Source organism: Arachis stenosperma, chromosome 9 (assembly GCF_014773155.1).
Source record: "Arachis stenosperma cultivar V10309 chromosome 9, arast.V10309.gnm1.PFL2, whole genome shotgun sequence".
Classification (NCBI taxonomy): Eukaryota; Viridiplantae; Streptophyta; class Magnoliopsida; order Fabales; family Fabaceae; genus Arachis; species Arachis stenosperma.
The window spans coordinates 146,310,400-146,324,767 of record NC_080385.1 but is presented as its reverse complement, the minus strand read 5'-3'; the positions used below and the strand labels follow the sequence as shown (position 1 = coordinate 146,324,767).

Below are 14,368 nucleotides of genomic sequence, written 5' to 3'. Positions count from 1 at the left end.
CAGAATTTGAAAATTGAAACCGTGACCATAAAAACTGTGATCATAGATAAAAAAAATCGTGACCATAGACCTATGACCTCGAGAAAATAGGCCACAGTAAAAAACTGTGACCATAGATCTATAGTCACCTTTTTTTATTAGCTATGGTGACAATTTTTTACCATAATCATAGACCTTTTTTGTAGTGATTTTAATTATTTGTTTAATATAATATTAAAAATTTAGTAAAAATGACAAATAGGCTAATTTATTTAATAAAAATAATATAATTCTAAAAAATTATTAATGAATAAAAATTTATTAATACTAAAATGTTATTATTATTTATTAATTTTGGTATTTACTCTTTAAATAACTTTAAAGAAGTACACCGACGTCCTTTTTTTGGACCCAAATTTAGACAAATCAAATCAGTACCATTAAATTTACATAGACAATGTATATAATTTGATTAATCCAAAAATTAAATTTATTTTTTAGTTAATTAAATATTTAATTTTAATTAATTAAATAAATAAATTTTATATGATAAAATTGATTATTAACTAATTAAAAAATTTAAAAATCAATTATAAAAATAAAAATTGATTATAAAAATAAAAATTGATTTTAAAAATAACTAATTTTTTTATAGAAAATTGGTTTTTAGAAGAAAAAAAACAGTTTTTGAACAAAAAATTGATTTTTAACAAAAAAATTATATTTTTTAAATTAAATTTTTAATCTAAAAATTTGAAATTGAGATTTTTTAATTTTGGTTTTAGTTTTACTTACTCAATTTTAAATTTAGTTTTAGTTAATCAATTTTAACAAATATAGATATAATTTTTAAAATTATTTTATTAAATTAATTAATTAAAACGTGGTTATAATTTTTTAACTAATTAATCGCATCTTGATTTTTTTAATGTGCACATGATAGACATGCCACCTTCTAGGGATAGTCGTTGGTCCCACCTTAATTATGCCATGTCTCTTTTTTTTTTGTGACTAATTGTTTTGGTAACTTTTTTTTTTAGTTCTAGGTGTCTTATAATTATTATTAGAATACATAATAACTAATTTTGTTAATGATAAAATCAAGGACAAGTGAAATCAGATAAATTCCCATGTTTTTAAGATTTCGCCTTATATTAATTTGGTTTCTGATATTTTAATTATATTATTATTATTTTTATGATGGAACTTCGCACAGACGGACAATACAATAATTCTTCGACTTAGTTTGGATAAATTTTTTTAAAAAATTTAAAATATAAGAATTTTTATTAATAGTAGTTTATAAATAAATTATTTTATCTTTAAAAATTATTATAAAAATATTCATTTTAAAGTTGTGTAATAAATAAGAGTGATAAAATAATTTTTAAAAAAAATAAAAATATATCTAAAAAATTATACCAAACACAATTAATATGACTTTTTATAAATCAAAAACAGAAAAAAATAATTTTTGAAATTTTACAAATAAACCCTTAGTAAATAGAATGATGAGCCGATAGCTTGGCACTCTCTTATTACTCTAGACAATGATAAAATAAGAGGTAATGTTCAAAATAGTCTCTGAAATTCTCAACTCGTTTTAAATTAGTCCCTCATTTTTTAAAATGACCAAATAAGTCCTTCACTTTCAGAATCGTAAATCTTCGTTAGTCCAAAAGTTACTAGACGTTTTAACGGTGCTGAGGTGTGCACGTTGATGTGGACAGACAATGAATTTAACTCAAATTAGTGTTCCAAATTTGATTAAAATGCCCAAATTAATCCAATTTTCACTTATAAAAACCGCCAAATGTTCATCTTGTTCTTCGTGCTCATCTTTGTTCTTCGTCTTCACTCATCTCCTCTTTATTGTTGTTGTTCTAGCCATAACAAACTTTACACATCAGAATCATAAACAACAAAACATAAAAAGAAAAAAGAAAATAAATTAAATAAAAAAATATTAAAACAATTTTTTAATTTCTATTTTTGTGGAATTCAAACTATTATGAACTTTCAAGTTTCTTTTCACACATACACCACCTTTGTAAGCAAGAAACAACCTCAAAAAAAAAAATTGAACTTTGAATATAAACTAATAATTAATAAAATCAAATGCACCCTTATTCCGATTAACGTAATAATGGATCCAAAAGTAGCATCACTCTTTGGTTGATCCTAACCACCATCTTCAACAACAATGACCAACCTTTTCCTTTTTAACAACAATGACCAACAAGATTGCCCTCATCACCACCACCACCAGACTCGACGATACCGCAACACAACAAATTCTCCAAATTAGTAATGACAACAACACATCCATAACCACATCAATTGAAGAAGAAGAAGCTTCCAATAAGAATAAAAAGAAACAACAACAACACAAAGCTTCCAATGACAAAAAAAAACGAAGACAAAGAAGAAGCGATTACATTGTTAGAAAAAGAAGTGAAAAATAACAAATTCGTGATAGTTCGGTTAATCTCGGAACAAACGGCACAAACACCCGAAACGGAATTGAAGCATGTTATTTTCGGAATTGTCGCATCATCGAATTTGTGGGAACAAAGAAAAGAATATGGTGGAGACCAAAAGAAACTAAAGGCGTTGTTTGGTTGAATGAGAAAGCAACAATAACAAAAAATGAAAGGTTACCAGAGATTTTTATATCCTTTAGATTAGTGCCAAGATCAACAACATCAATCGGAATAAGAGGAGTGAAGACGAAGAACAAAGATGAACATTTGGGGGGTTAGGATTTTATAAGTGAAAATTGGATCAATTTGGACATTTTAATCAAATTTAGAACACCAATTTGAATTAAATTCATTGTCTGTCCACATCAGCGTGCAGACTTGGCACTTAACTATACACTTCAGCACCGTTAAAACGTCTAGTAACTTTTGGACTAACGGAGATTCACAATTTTGAGAGTGAAGGACTTATTTGGTCATTTTAAAAAGTGAGGGACCAATCTGAAGCGAGTTGGAAATTTCAGGGACTATTTTAGGCATTACCTCGATAAAATAATAAGAATTTTTTTTGTTCTCAATCAAAATAAAAATAATGTCGTTTTGATAGTGTATCAACTATTTTAGATGTTCTAACTATTAAAATGACATCATTTCTCTTTTAATTCATGAGCCATATAGTTTATGAGACATAATTTATAAAAAAAATTTAACCTAGTAAAAGTATATTTTAGTTTTTTAAAAGATTAGAATAGTATCTAACTTTTTTTTTTGTCAATTGTGGAGTTGTTTTTGGTTATGTCTTTTACAAAAAAGGTTTTAATTTAAGCCTATAATTTTATAAATATTTGTGATAATTGAAGATGGAAAAGAGAGGTGGTTTTAAACTCAAAAAAAGAGGAACAACCATGAAAGCAATACTATCATTATCAACATTATAGGTATTATCCTTCGCCAACAACCTCATAACCACTTTGTACTCAAACTCTTCCCTCACTAGAAACTAGAAAGTTTCAAGATTTTTCACTTTTTCTTGCTCCACAAAAACCAGACATAAGTGCTAATAATGGCAAACACAGCCATTCAAATGAGAAATTGGAAGTTTCAGAATATAGTCCAAGAACCATTGAAGCTAATTTTGAGGGGTTTTTTCATCATTGTCATCAAACACTTCAGATTTATCACCACCAGCTTTTTCTTCTTTATCAAGAGGGTTAGATTTTGATTTGGAAGCCTTCAAAACACATAGAATTGAACGGTAGTACACTAAATTAAAAATCTGATCAAAATTATTTTGTAAAATTGTTATTATTGTGGGCCATGATTTAAAAGAAAAATCTACGTGGATGCATCTGAGCCACTAATTTAGTATTTTCAAGGTTGGTCCTTTAATGACCAAATTTAACTTTCCTACCATAAACAAATCTATAGTTCATCCAAAAGAAAAAAAAAACTCGTGAAATTGTTTACCATGTTTTTTCCATTTTTCATTTGAAGCAAAAGTCAACATTATAATACTCAAAGCTAAGTAAAACAATAATGTAGAAACACAACAATTGTTGTTTAATAATGTCTTGTAGGATTTATTTAGATACTTATCAACTTTAATGAAGACAATAATAAAACTTACAATTTTATTAAAATAATAAAAAACAAATAAGATGAAAATTTAGGTACAATTAACTTTATCTAAAGTTAACAGCTGATAGTAGTTAGATGACAATTTAGTCAAATTTGTCAAATCATTTAACTACTTTAGCTATCAACTGTACATAAATTTTCAACAACAAATAAATACTTAATTAAAACACTTATTTTTAGATGTTCACAAAATATTTGGGATATTGTTCGACCAAAATATTAAGACCTAGGCATATGCCATAGACTTCAAATGGGCAACAAGATCTGTGATAAACTTGTTCTGAATTCCCTCATTCAAAAGAAAATTCCTCCATTTCATGTGATTCTTTCTAAGGGTAATTTACGTAAATAAATAAAGTGGGAGAGTTATTTACGTAAATATGCAAATCTGTATGTTGTTATGATTTTGTGCAAAATAGATTTATATGTAAACCGTGGCAACCCACCACGGTTTCTAAACATGCATAAACCGTGGGAAGTCACCACGGATTAGGAGCAAATTTTTGTAGGAGGAAACCGTGGTAGGTCACCACGGTTTATGAAGGAAATTTGGCAAGAATAAACCGTGGGGAGTCACCACGGTTTATGAAGAAACTTGTTTGCACATAAAACCTTGTGGGTCACCACGGTTTATGTGTGGTAAATAATGGCCAGAAAACCTTGTTAATTTTATGTCCAAGAGACACAACTTATTTTTTATTTTTTTATTATTCTTGTTAAATTTTTTATAATTATATTTTTTATTATTATATTTTTCATCTCAAATTTTTTTAATGAAAAAAATGAGAATAAATTAGATTTTCATAATTTGTTCTAGTTTATCACCAAGCAAAATTACAAGAACACAAAATTTTGTGTCTCTATCCATCAGTGTCTTGTCCTGTCCTATTTTCAGTGTCTTATCCTATTTTGTTGTTGAAAACAAAGGCAGCCTAATAAATACACACTATATAGTACATTTTATAAAGAAAAAAAATCATCTATTTCTATTGAATATTTATAATAAAATTTTTTCGTTCTCTTTATGTATTATTGACTAATATATACTATAAAATTTTTACATGTATTATCAATTAGTTTTTCATTATGTTTATTCCTATTTTTCATTTTACACTATATTTAAATATTTATTATACTATAAAAAATATTAATGAACATAATAAAATAATTACTTATTAATATTTTTTAGAGTACTCATTAATATTCTTAAAATATAATAAATATTTTTTATTTTAAATTTAACAAATACTAATGTATCAATATACACTTATATGTGAATTATTAAATCTATATAAAAGATTTAATCAATAAGCATGTTAATGAATATTAATATACCAATATTAACAAGTAATTATTTTATTGTACTCATTAATATGTTATAGTGTAATAAATCTTTATTTTATAAATGAAAAAATAAAGATGTATATAATGAGAGAGGTCACCTTAAGCTTAAACGAACTTTTGAGTAGTTTTTATAAGTTCGCCTAAGATTTTGAAAACTTCATAAAAACTCAAAATAAAAAATAAAACACAGATTCCAAACATTAATGTTAGTGTAATTTATTTTTAAAAATATTTTTTATTTTATAATAGAAAAAAATCCAAAAATTCATGGTGTTTATTATTAGAGTCTAATTTTTTTCTAATTTATTTTACATAACAAATTTTAAATATTTTAAATTTATTAAATTTCATCATCTTAAATTAAATATTAATTTTTTATTTTTTAGTAAATAGACATCAATTTTTTAAGCACTATAAAAATCATTTTCTTAGTATTATCTGATTTTTTTTATTGTACTCTTTCTATTATAAAAATAATGATTTTTATAATAAACAGCTTTGTGTCTCTTGGACATAAAATTAACAAGGTTTTCTGGTCATTATTTACCACACATAAACCGTGGTGACCCACAAGGTTTTATGTGCAAACAAGTTTCTTCATAAACCGTGGTGACTCCCCACGGTTTATTCTTGCCAAATTTCCTTCTCACCACGGTTTCCTCCTACAAAAATTTGCTCCTAATCCGTGGTGACCTCCCACGGTTTATGCATGTTTAGAAACCGTGGTGGGTTGCCACGGTTTACATATAAATCCATTTTGCACAAAATCGTAACAACAAACAGATTTGCACATTTACGTAAATAACTCTCACACTTTATTTATTTACGTAAATTGCCCTCTTTCTAATGTTCTTCCCTGGATCTTTGTCACCTTCCACCATGACAATTTTCACAGCCTTCACTATATCACATTTACCAAAATACCCATCTTCATCTCTTCTATTGACCTGAATCCCTGCTTCCAAATCTAAAGCTATGAGCTTAGAATTGAAGAATTGGTCACCTTTGAAAGGCAACAACACAAGTTGGCAATCATTGGCCATAGCTTCAATCACAGAACTGAATCCACCATGACACACATAACATCCAACACTTTTATGTTTCAACAAAAGTTGTTGTTGCAACCAACCAGTGTGAACAAAACCTCTCTCTCTAACCCTTTCCAAGAACCCTTTTGGCAGTGCTCTTTCTAACTCATTTTCAGCATTAAGATTTGACGGGAAATTCAGGACCAAGATGAATGGCAATTCAGTGAGTTCTAACCCAGTTGCTAGCTCATTGATTTGTTCATCATTGAGAAATGTTTCACTTCCAAATGAGCATAGTATCACAGATTTTGGTGGGAATTTTTCCAACCATTTTGACCATTTTTCATCAAGAACGTCATTTGATGGTTCTAATGGGACTAACGGACCAGTTAATAGAATTGGTTTCTTGAACTGATTTTCTATGTAGTCTAAGTAGGGTCCTTCCATTTCCTTGCATGACTTGAACAACACAAATGAGCATTCACTGAGGCTTTGCATCACTCTCTCGTAGCCACTTATTAGTTCTCACCTAAGTTTTGCACCATACAAAGGGTAAAAAATTCAAATAAACCAGGCTGAGAATTTTTTTACCCAAATAAGCCAAAATGAAAATTTTTTCAACAATCAACCAAATGACCATTTAAATGTAATTCGAATCAACATGATTCGAATTTGGATTGCATGTAATTCGAATCATATAGATTCGAATTACTCACTGACACTCAAAGCAACATAATTCGAATTCACTTGATTCGAATTAGACAGCAACATGTAATTCGAATTTCCATACATGTCATTCAACGTAATTCGAAGTGGATTAATTCGAACTACACCTGAATATTTTTTTATAAATTTTTTTAATAAATTTATTTAAATTATACAACAAAAAAATATTTTATTCTATACAAAATAATTTTAAAAAATGGCTTAAAAGATATTAGGAGTACTATAGAAATTTGTAATATCCTAATGACTTAGGATATTAAAGAAATACTCTACATAGTCAACAATAATTTAAAAATTAAAATATATATAGTTATAACCAATATTTACTTAAATTACTAGAATATTACAAACTTTTATAGTACTCATAACATTTTTTAAGTCATATTTTTAATTGTTTTGCATAGAAAATGGCTTAAAATAGCTTAAAATGACTTAAAATGCCCTTTATTTTTTGCAAAACAATTTTTAAAAAAATAGCTTAAAAAATGTTATGAGTACTATAAAAATTTGTAATGTCCTAATGACTTAGAACATTAAAAAAATACTCTACATAGTCAATAATAATTTAAAAATTAAAATAAATATAGTTATAACCAGTATTTACCTAAATTACTAGAATATTACAAATTTTTATAGTACTTTTAATATTTTTAAGCCATTTTTTAAAAAAAGTTTTGCATAGAACAAAGGACATTTTAAGCCATTTTAAGCCATTTTCTATGCAAAAACAATTTTAAAAAAAATGGCTTAAAAAATGTTAGGAGTATAAAAATTTGTAATATTCTAGTAATTTAGGTAAATACTGGTTATAACTATATATATTTTAATTTTTAAATTATTGTTGACTATATAGAGTATTTCTTTAATGTCCTAAGTCATTAGGACATTACAAACTTCTACAGTACTCCTAATATTTTTTAAGCCATTTTTTAAAAAATTGTTTTGCATAAAATAAAGGGCATTTTAAGCTATTTTAAACTATTTTAAGCTATTTTCTATGCAAAATAATTTTTAAAAAAAATAAATTAAAAAATGTTATGAGTACTAAAAAAATTTGTAATATTCTAGTATTTTAGGTAAGTACGGGTTATAACTATATTTATTTTAATTTTTAAATTATTGTTGACTATGTAGAGTATTTCTTTAATGTCCTAAGTCATTAGGACATTACAAACTTTTATAGTACTCCTAACATTTTTAAGCCATTTTTTAAAAAAAGTTTTGCATAGAACAAATGGCATTTTAAGCCATTTTTTATGCAAAAATAATTTAAAAAAATGGCTAGGAGTACTATAAAAGTTTGTAATATTCTAATAATTTAGGTAAATACTGGTTATAACTATATATATATATATATTTTAATTTTTAAATTATTGTTGACTATGTAGAGTATTTTTTTAATATCCTAAGTCATTAGGACATTACAAATTTCTATAGTACTCCTAACATATTTTAAGCAATTTTTTAAAATTATTTTGTATAGAATAAAATATTTTTTTGAGGTATAATTTAAATAAATTTATTAAAAAAATTTATAAAAAAATATTCAGGTGTAATTCAAATTACGTTGAATGGCATGTATGGAAGTAGTTCGAATCAACTTGATTCGAATTACATGTTGTTGCCTAATTCGAATCAAGTGAATTCGAATTATGTTGTTTTGAGTGTCTGTGAGTAATTCGAATCTATATGATTCGAATTACATGCAATCAAAGTTCGAATCATATTGATTCAAATTACATTTAAATGGTCATTGGTTGATTGCTGAAAAAATTTTCATTTTGGCTGATTTGGGTAAAAAAATTCTCAACTTGGTTTATTTGGGTTTTTTACCCTAAAAATATTATATGCTAATATATATTAAAGAAAATGTTATCTATTTCAGCTTCAAAATTACACTAATATCTTATTTTAATTTTTGTTACATGTATGTCATGAATGATTCTATGTAAATCGAAACAACTGAACTCAATTTACACCTCCTCAATGTAAATCGAATCAATTGGCGTCCATTTAGAGTGATATATAGTAAATCGAATGAATTGGACTTGATTTAGTATATGAGCAATTCGTATTCAATGTAAATTGATACAATTTACTGAATACTTAACTTCCTTAGTAAATCGAATCTAATTGACTTATAAATCAGCTTGATTCGATTTATACTTATACTATGTAGCGTTGAACAATACTATTAGATTCTATTTATCTATGTTAGAAATTTCCATCGACATACATTAAATACAAATGCTCATATATTAAATTAAATCCAATTCATTCGATTTACCATGTATCACCCTAAATCCAATGTTAATTGATTTGATTTACATCTAGGAAGTATAAATCGAGTACAATTGTTTCGATTTACATAAAATCATTTAAGATATACATGCAACGAAAATTATAATAAGACATTGGTATAATTCTAAAGCTGAAATGATTTATGAACGTGAATTACCCATAATTTTTAATTCTGGTCTATTAAACTTTAAAATTAAAATGGTCCTCTATAATGTCAAAAGTTTATCAAATAATGTGAAAAATTAAAACATTGTAAGGTCAATCTTACAAGAAGAATTAAAGAATAATAAAGTATATTTTTTGTTATTAAAACTTATAAAACAATTAAAAAATATTTTTAATATTTAATTTATTTTAATTTTATTTTTAAATATATTTTTATTATATATCATCACTCAACTGTTAACAAGAATACTAACATGAAAATCATATACTGATATGGCACTAATACATGACAATCCTAGATTGGCGTATAAGTTATGTGAACATAAAAAATGTCACATCATATGTTCACCGCATAATATAGTTAAAACATATCGAAAGTTAATCCAAAAATTAAAATTAAATGTTAATGATAAAAATAATACTTATTATTTAATAAACTTTTTATAAATAAAAATAGAAAAAAATATTGTTTTTGTCTTTAATGTTTGTGGATAAATTTTAAAGATGTTTTTAATATTTAAAATTTTTTATTTAATTCCCTAATATTTTAAAATTGTCTTAATGTTATCCTGATATTAGTGATATATTAACAAATTGACTGTGAGACAAAATTGAAACGATTTTAAAACATTAAAAACTTAAATAAGATGAAAACATTAGGGATAAAAATGATACATTACTCTTAAAAAAATTACCAAATCAAGTAAAATGATAATGAATTTTAATGAAATGAATTATATTACGAATTCAAAATTTTTATTCATACTTATAGAATGTCACTAGTATATAAATTTTCGAAAAAGAAAAGAAGGTATAATTTATATTTTATTGTATATGCACCATACTCTTTTTTTCTGTAAATTTATGTACTAATTAGGGATGTCAATGGGGCGAGGCGGGGGCGGGGGATGCTTCCCTACTCCCCGTCCCCGCCCCCAGAATTAATCCCCGTCCCCGCCCCATTCCCCGTCATGGGGGGATAATTGTCCCCATCCCCGTTCCCCGCATTCCCCGCGTTCCCCGCGGGACCCCATTCCCCATCTCCCTATATTTAACATTCATATGAAAATTATAGTAAAAAATATCAAAAAAACAAAAAAATAAACTAAAAAATATTATTACAAACACACAAACATATCTTATCTAAGATTATAAGTCCAGAAATACAACATAGCAAATCATAGTCCGTAAAATAAAATCTTAAAATGCAACTTCCATTATAAAGAAAGTAATAAAACAAAGTCTTTAACATCAAATATTCTTTCATTGTCGGCATAAAACTTTCAACAAACATCTCCATGTTCTCTGTTAAAACAATAGAGACAAATATGTTAACATACAGTGACGAGAATGGAAGCAAACACGCAGACGTAGAAATGGATAGGAGAAGGACGCCGTGCCTGAGGAGAGAGAACGACGCGGTGAAGCTGCTAGGGTGACGGCGCAAGAGTGGCCGGTGGCTAGCTGTGAGGGTTTTGAAGTTTGAACAAAGTGGAAAGTGAGTGAGTGACTGGAGTCTGGAGAGTTGGGGTTTGGATGGGAATAGAGAGTTAGAGAGGGCGCAGCAACAAAGGTGAGAAGGGAATATAGGGTTAAGGTTTTTTAATGGGTGAAATTATTAAAATACCCCTATGTTAGAAATAAAGTAAGAGTATTTAAGTAAGTTTAACAATTCGGGGAATTATCGGGGATGGGGCGGGGATCCCCGCTCGGGTCCCCGTGCCTGTCTCGGGGGAATTTTGCTCCCCATCCCCATCCCCACAGGGAAAATTCCCCACCATCGGGGCCCCATTTGGGGCGGTCCCCGCGGGGATCCCCGCCTGCTGGAAATTTTTGACACCCCTAGTACTAATCATTGTACAAATATTTTATGATGAGTAAAAATTTTTAAAAGTAAAATTAAAAAAAATATTTAAAATAAAAATAATATGATTAAGTATAATTTACTTAAATGTGATTAAAAAATAATTAAATAATTACGTATCATAAAAAATCGATATTATTAAAGAATAAAATTAAAATTTATTTCTAAGTTAAAATAAAATTTATTTAAATTAAATATTAAAAAAAGTTCGATATATTAAAAATAAAAAAGATGTAATTTATACTTTATTATATATTATATATGTATTATACTCATTTTTTTCTTTTTCTAAAAGTTTATTTACTAGTCATCTAGGAATATTCTATGACGAGTGAAAATTTTAAATATGTAAATGTAATTTATTCTATTAAAATTTACTTCCATTTTATTTGATTTGATAATTCTTTTAAGAATAATGTATTATTTTTTTCTAATATTTTTATTTTATTTGATTTGGTAATTCTTTTAAGAATAATATATTACATTTTTTCTTAATATTTTCGTCTTATTTAAGTTCTTAAAATTTCAATGTCATCTCAATTTTATCTCACTATCAATTCTATTAATAAATCTCTAATGATAGGACAACATTAAAACTATTTTAAAACATTAAAAACTTAAATATAATTATTTAAATATTAGAAATAACTTTATCACTGTTTCCACCTTTATCCGTACAAATATAACGTTAATTTTAGTTATATGGTATTACCGAAGTTTCACAGTTATAAAACTTATTTATGTGTGAAAAAAGATAAAATAATAAAAAAAAATAAAAGGTGAGAAGCGAGATACAAACATCGAATACACATTACTAATTTTGAAAGTGTATTAAGATAAGATTAGAGTTGAGTGTTCTCACCAAATCTTTTGAAGAGGAACATGAAATCCTTGGCCTCAAACTCATTGAGAAAAAGGTTAGAACTTTGAGGGTACCCAGGGGGTGGTTTCATAAGATCCTGAAAAGTAATGGTTTTGCCATCTTCAAGAGATGCAAATCTTGAAGGCACAGTAATGTAGGAATCAGATATTGCAGAGTAGACAGAGAAATGAACGGACTTGATTCCAAGCTCAGAAGCCAACTTGGGAAGCCAGTTTTGTGCAAAGTCAAAGAACACAAAATGGGGTTTGAGTTGTGACAAGAGTGACCTCACGTGAGTTTGTGTTAGATCAAGTGCATGGACGAGGTTTTCGGCCAAATGTGGTGGCAATTCAGCAGTGCTTTTTGTATCATGATGATTTGGGAAGTGAAGTGGAACAATTTCAATGGATGGGTTGAGGTTCAGTGTAGATCTGATTCTGGGGATGTTTGATGAAGCTGAGAGGAACGTGATGCGGATTCTTGTTTGAGAGAACAACTTGTTTGAGAGTTGAACAAAGGGACTAATGTGACCAAATGCAAGAAATGGGAACATAACTATGTGAACTTCATCGTTAGACATCTTTACTTCTTTTTCCTTTCTGTCTGACTCTGATTTCTAAATACTTTTATGGTCTTTGCTCTCCAGAGGAGAGATTCTAGTTGAGTCATAAATATATGGGTCCACTTCTTTTAATTCTTGATAATGATATTGATTGATGGAGGCTTCTTCGGTGAGGAAAGTATATAAAGGACCTTCAAGCTCTAGGATGCTTTTTGAAATAACAAAAAATGCAAGGGTGAATTTGTAATATCAAAAATTTAATTAGATACCAGAGTAATACCCATAGTCATTTTTTTTGATATTCATGTAAATACTCAATTTAGTCCTCAAGATCCCAATTTTTCTATTGTAGTCCTCCAGATAGAGCTTTGAGCACTCAAAGTGGTTCCTGGTCATATTTCAGGTGATGAGTCATCACCGGAGCGCTGACATGGCCTTAGATTGCCATGTAGGAGGGGTCCAAAACGTCGTCGTTTTAGTTTGGCGTCCTTGATAGCCAAAAACGACGCCGTTTAGATGTTATTTCATATGAAAAAACAGTTTTCTCTCCCAACACAAACACTTCACTTCACTCGTCTCTTCTTCTTCCACCCTCTGACTTCTTTTTCATCTCCCCATCAATGGCGTAGCCGTAGAGTTGTATTCGCTGGTTTGAAAATTTTGAGAGAAGTAATCCAACCAAAAGTTGTTATCGTTCTTCCCCTCCTTCACGAGAAGCACGAGGTTCTGACTTTGTGATCAGACTCAAGGTAACCTTTTTTTTTTTTACTTTGCATTTTCAATACAGTGTTGGTTGATGATATGCAAGTTATTAGTGTAGTTGAGGTTCTGGAGTTTTGGTGTTATTGTAGTGTCTAGGATTTGAAGGCTGGCTGGGGTTTGTGGGGTTGCTCTATTTAATCGAATGAAACAGGGACAAAACAGGAAGATGTATGCAGGATTGAAAAAATATATTTTCTTGTGGTATTTTTTTTAATGCATTAGTAGGCTTTCAAATTCTGCCTGTATTAAGTGAAAATTTAAAATTTCTTATAGATGGAAGAGAAGTTGGACATCATGTTTTATCATGGGGGTGACTTAAAAAAAAATGCAGAAGGAATTATGGTATATTCTCTGGACAACAAGGCCTGTTTAGGTGATCTAGACCCATCGGCATAACACTGAACAGAAACTAAAATCATAATCCAATCCCCAAGAGATTTCAGTGCAAGGAGGCACTTAAAGGTGCAAGCATTCTGTTGCAGCTAAGGGCACTAAAGAGTAACACAGAATGCAAGTTATCTCAGAATTTTGTTCCTTCATTTTACCAAAACCTCTATGCACACCCAATGAAAACTGCTTTAGGTTCACCTAGTGCTTTTCAAATACACCATAAAGTTATTCCATAGAGAAGTATATGTCTTGCCACGCAAGCAATTG

General features: G+C 28.1%; 1 protein-coding gene across 1 annotated transcript; it reads right to left on the bottom strand.

Moving 5' to 3' along the window:
* Positions 1-6,198: 6,198 nt before the first annotated feature.
* LOC130950038 (inactive UDP-glycosyltransferase 79A6-like) lies at positions 6,199-13,233 on the bottom strand. The gene is made up of 3 exons (XM_057878603.1): positions 13,219-13,233; positions 12,382-13,003; positions 6,199-6,993 (listed from the first exon to the last, which is right to left on the bottom strand). The coding sequence occupies exons 1-3, from the start codon at positions 13,231-13,233 to the stop codon at positions 6,257-6,259; spliced, it is 1,374 nt and encodes a 457-aa protein (XP_057734586.1). The 3' UTR covers positions 6,199-6,256.
* Positions 13,234-14,368: the final 1,135 nt, after the last annotated feature.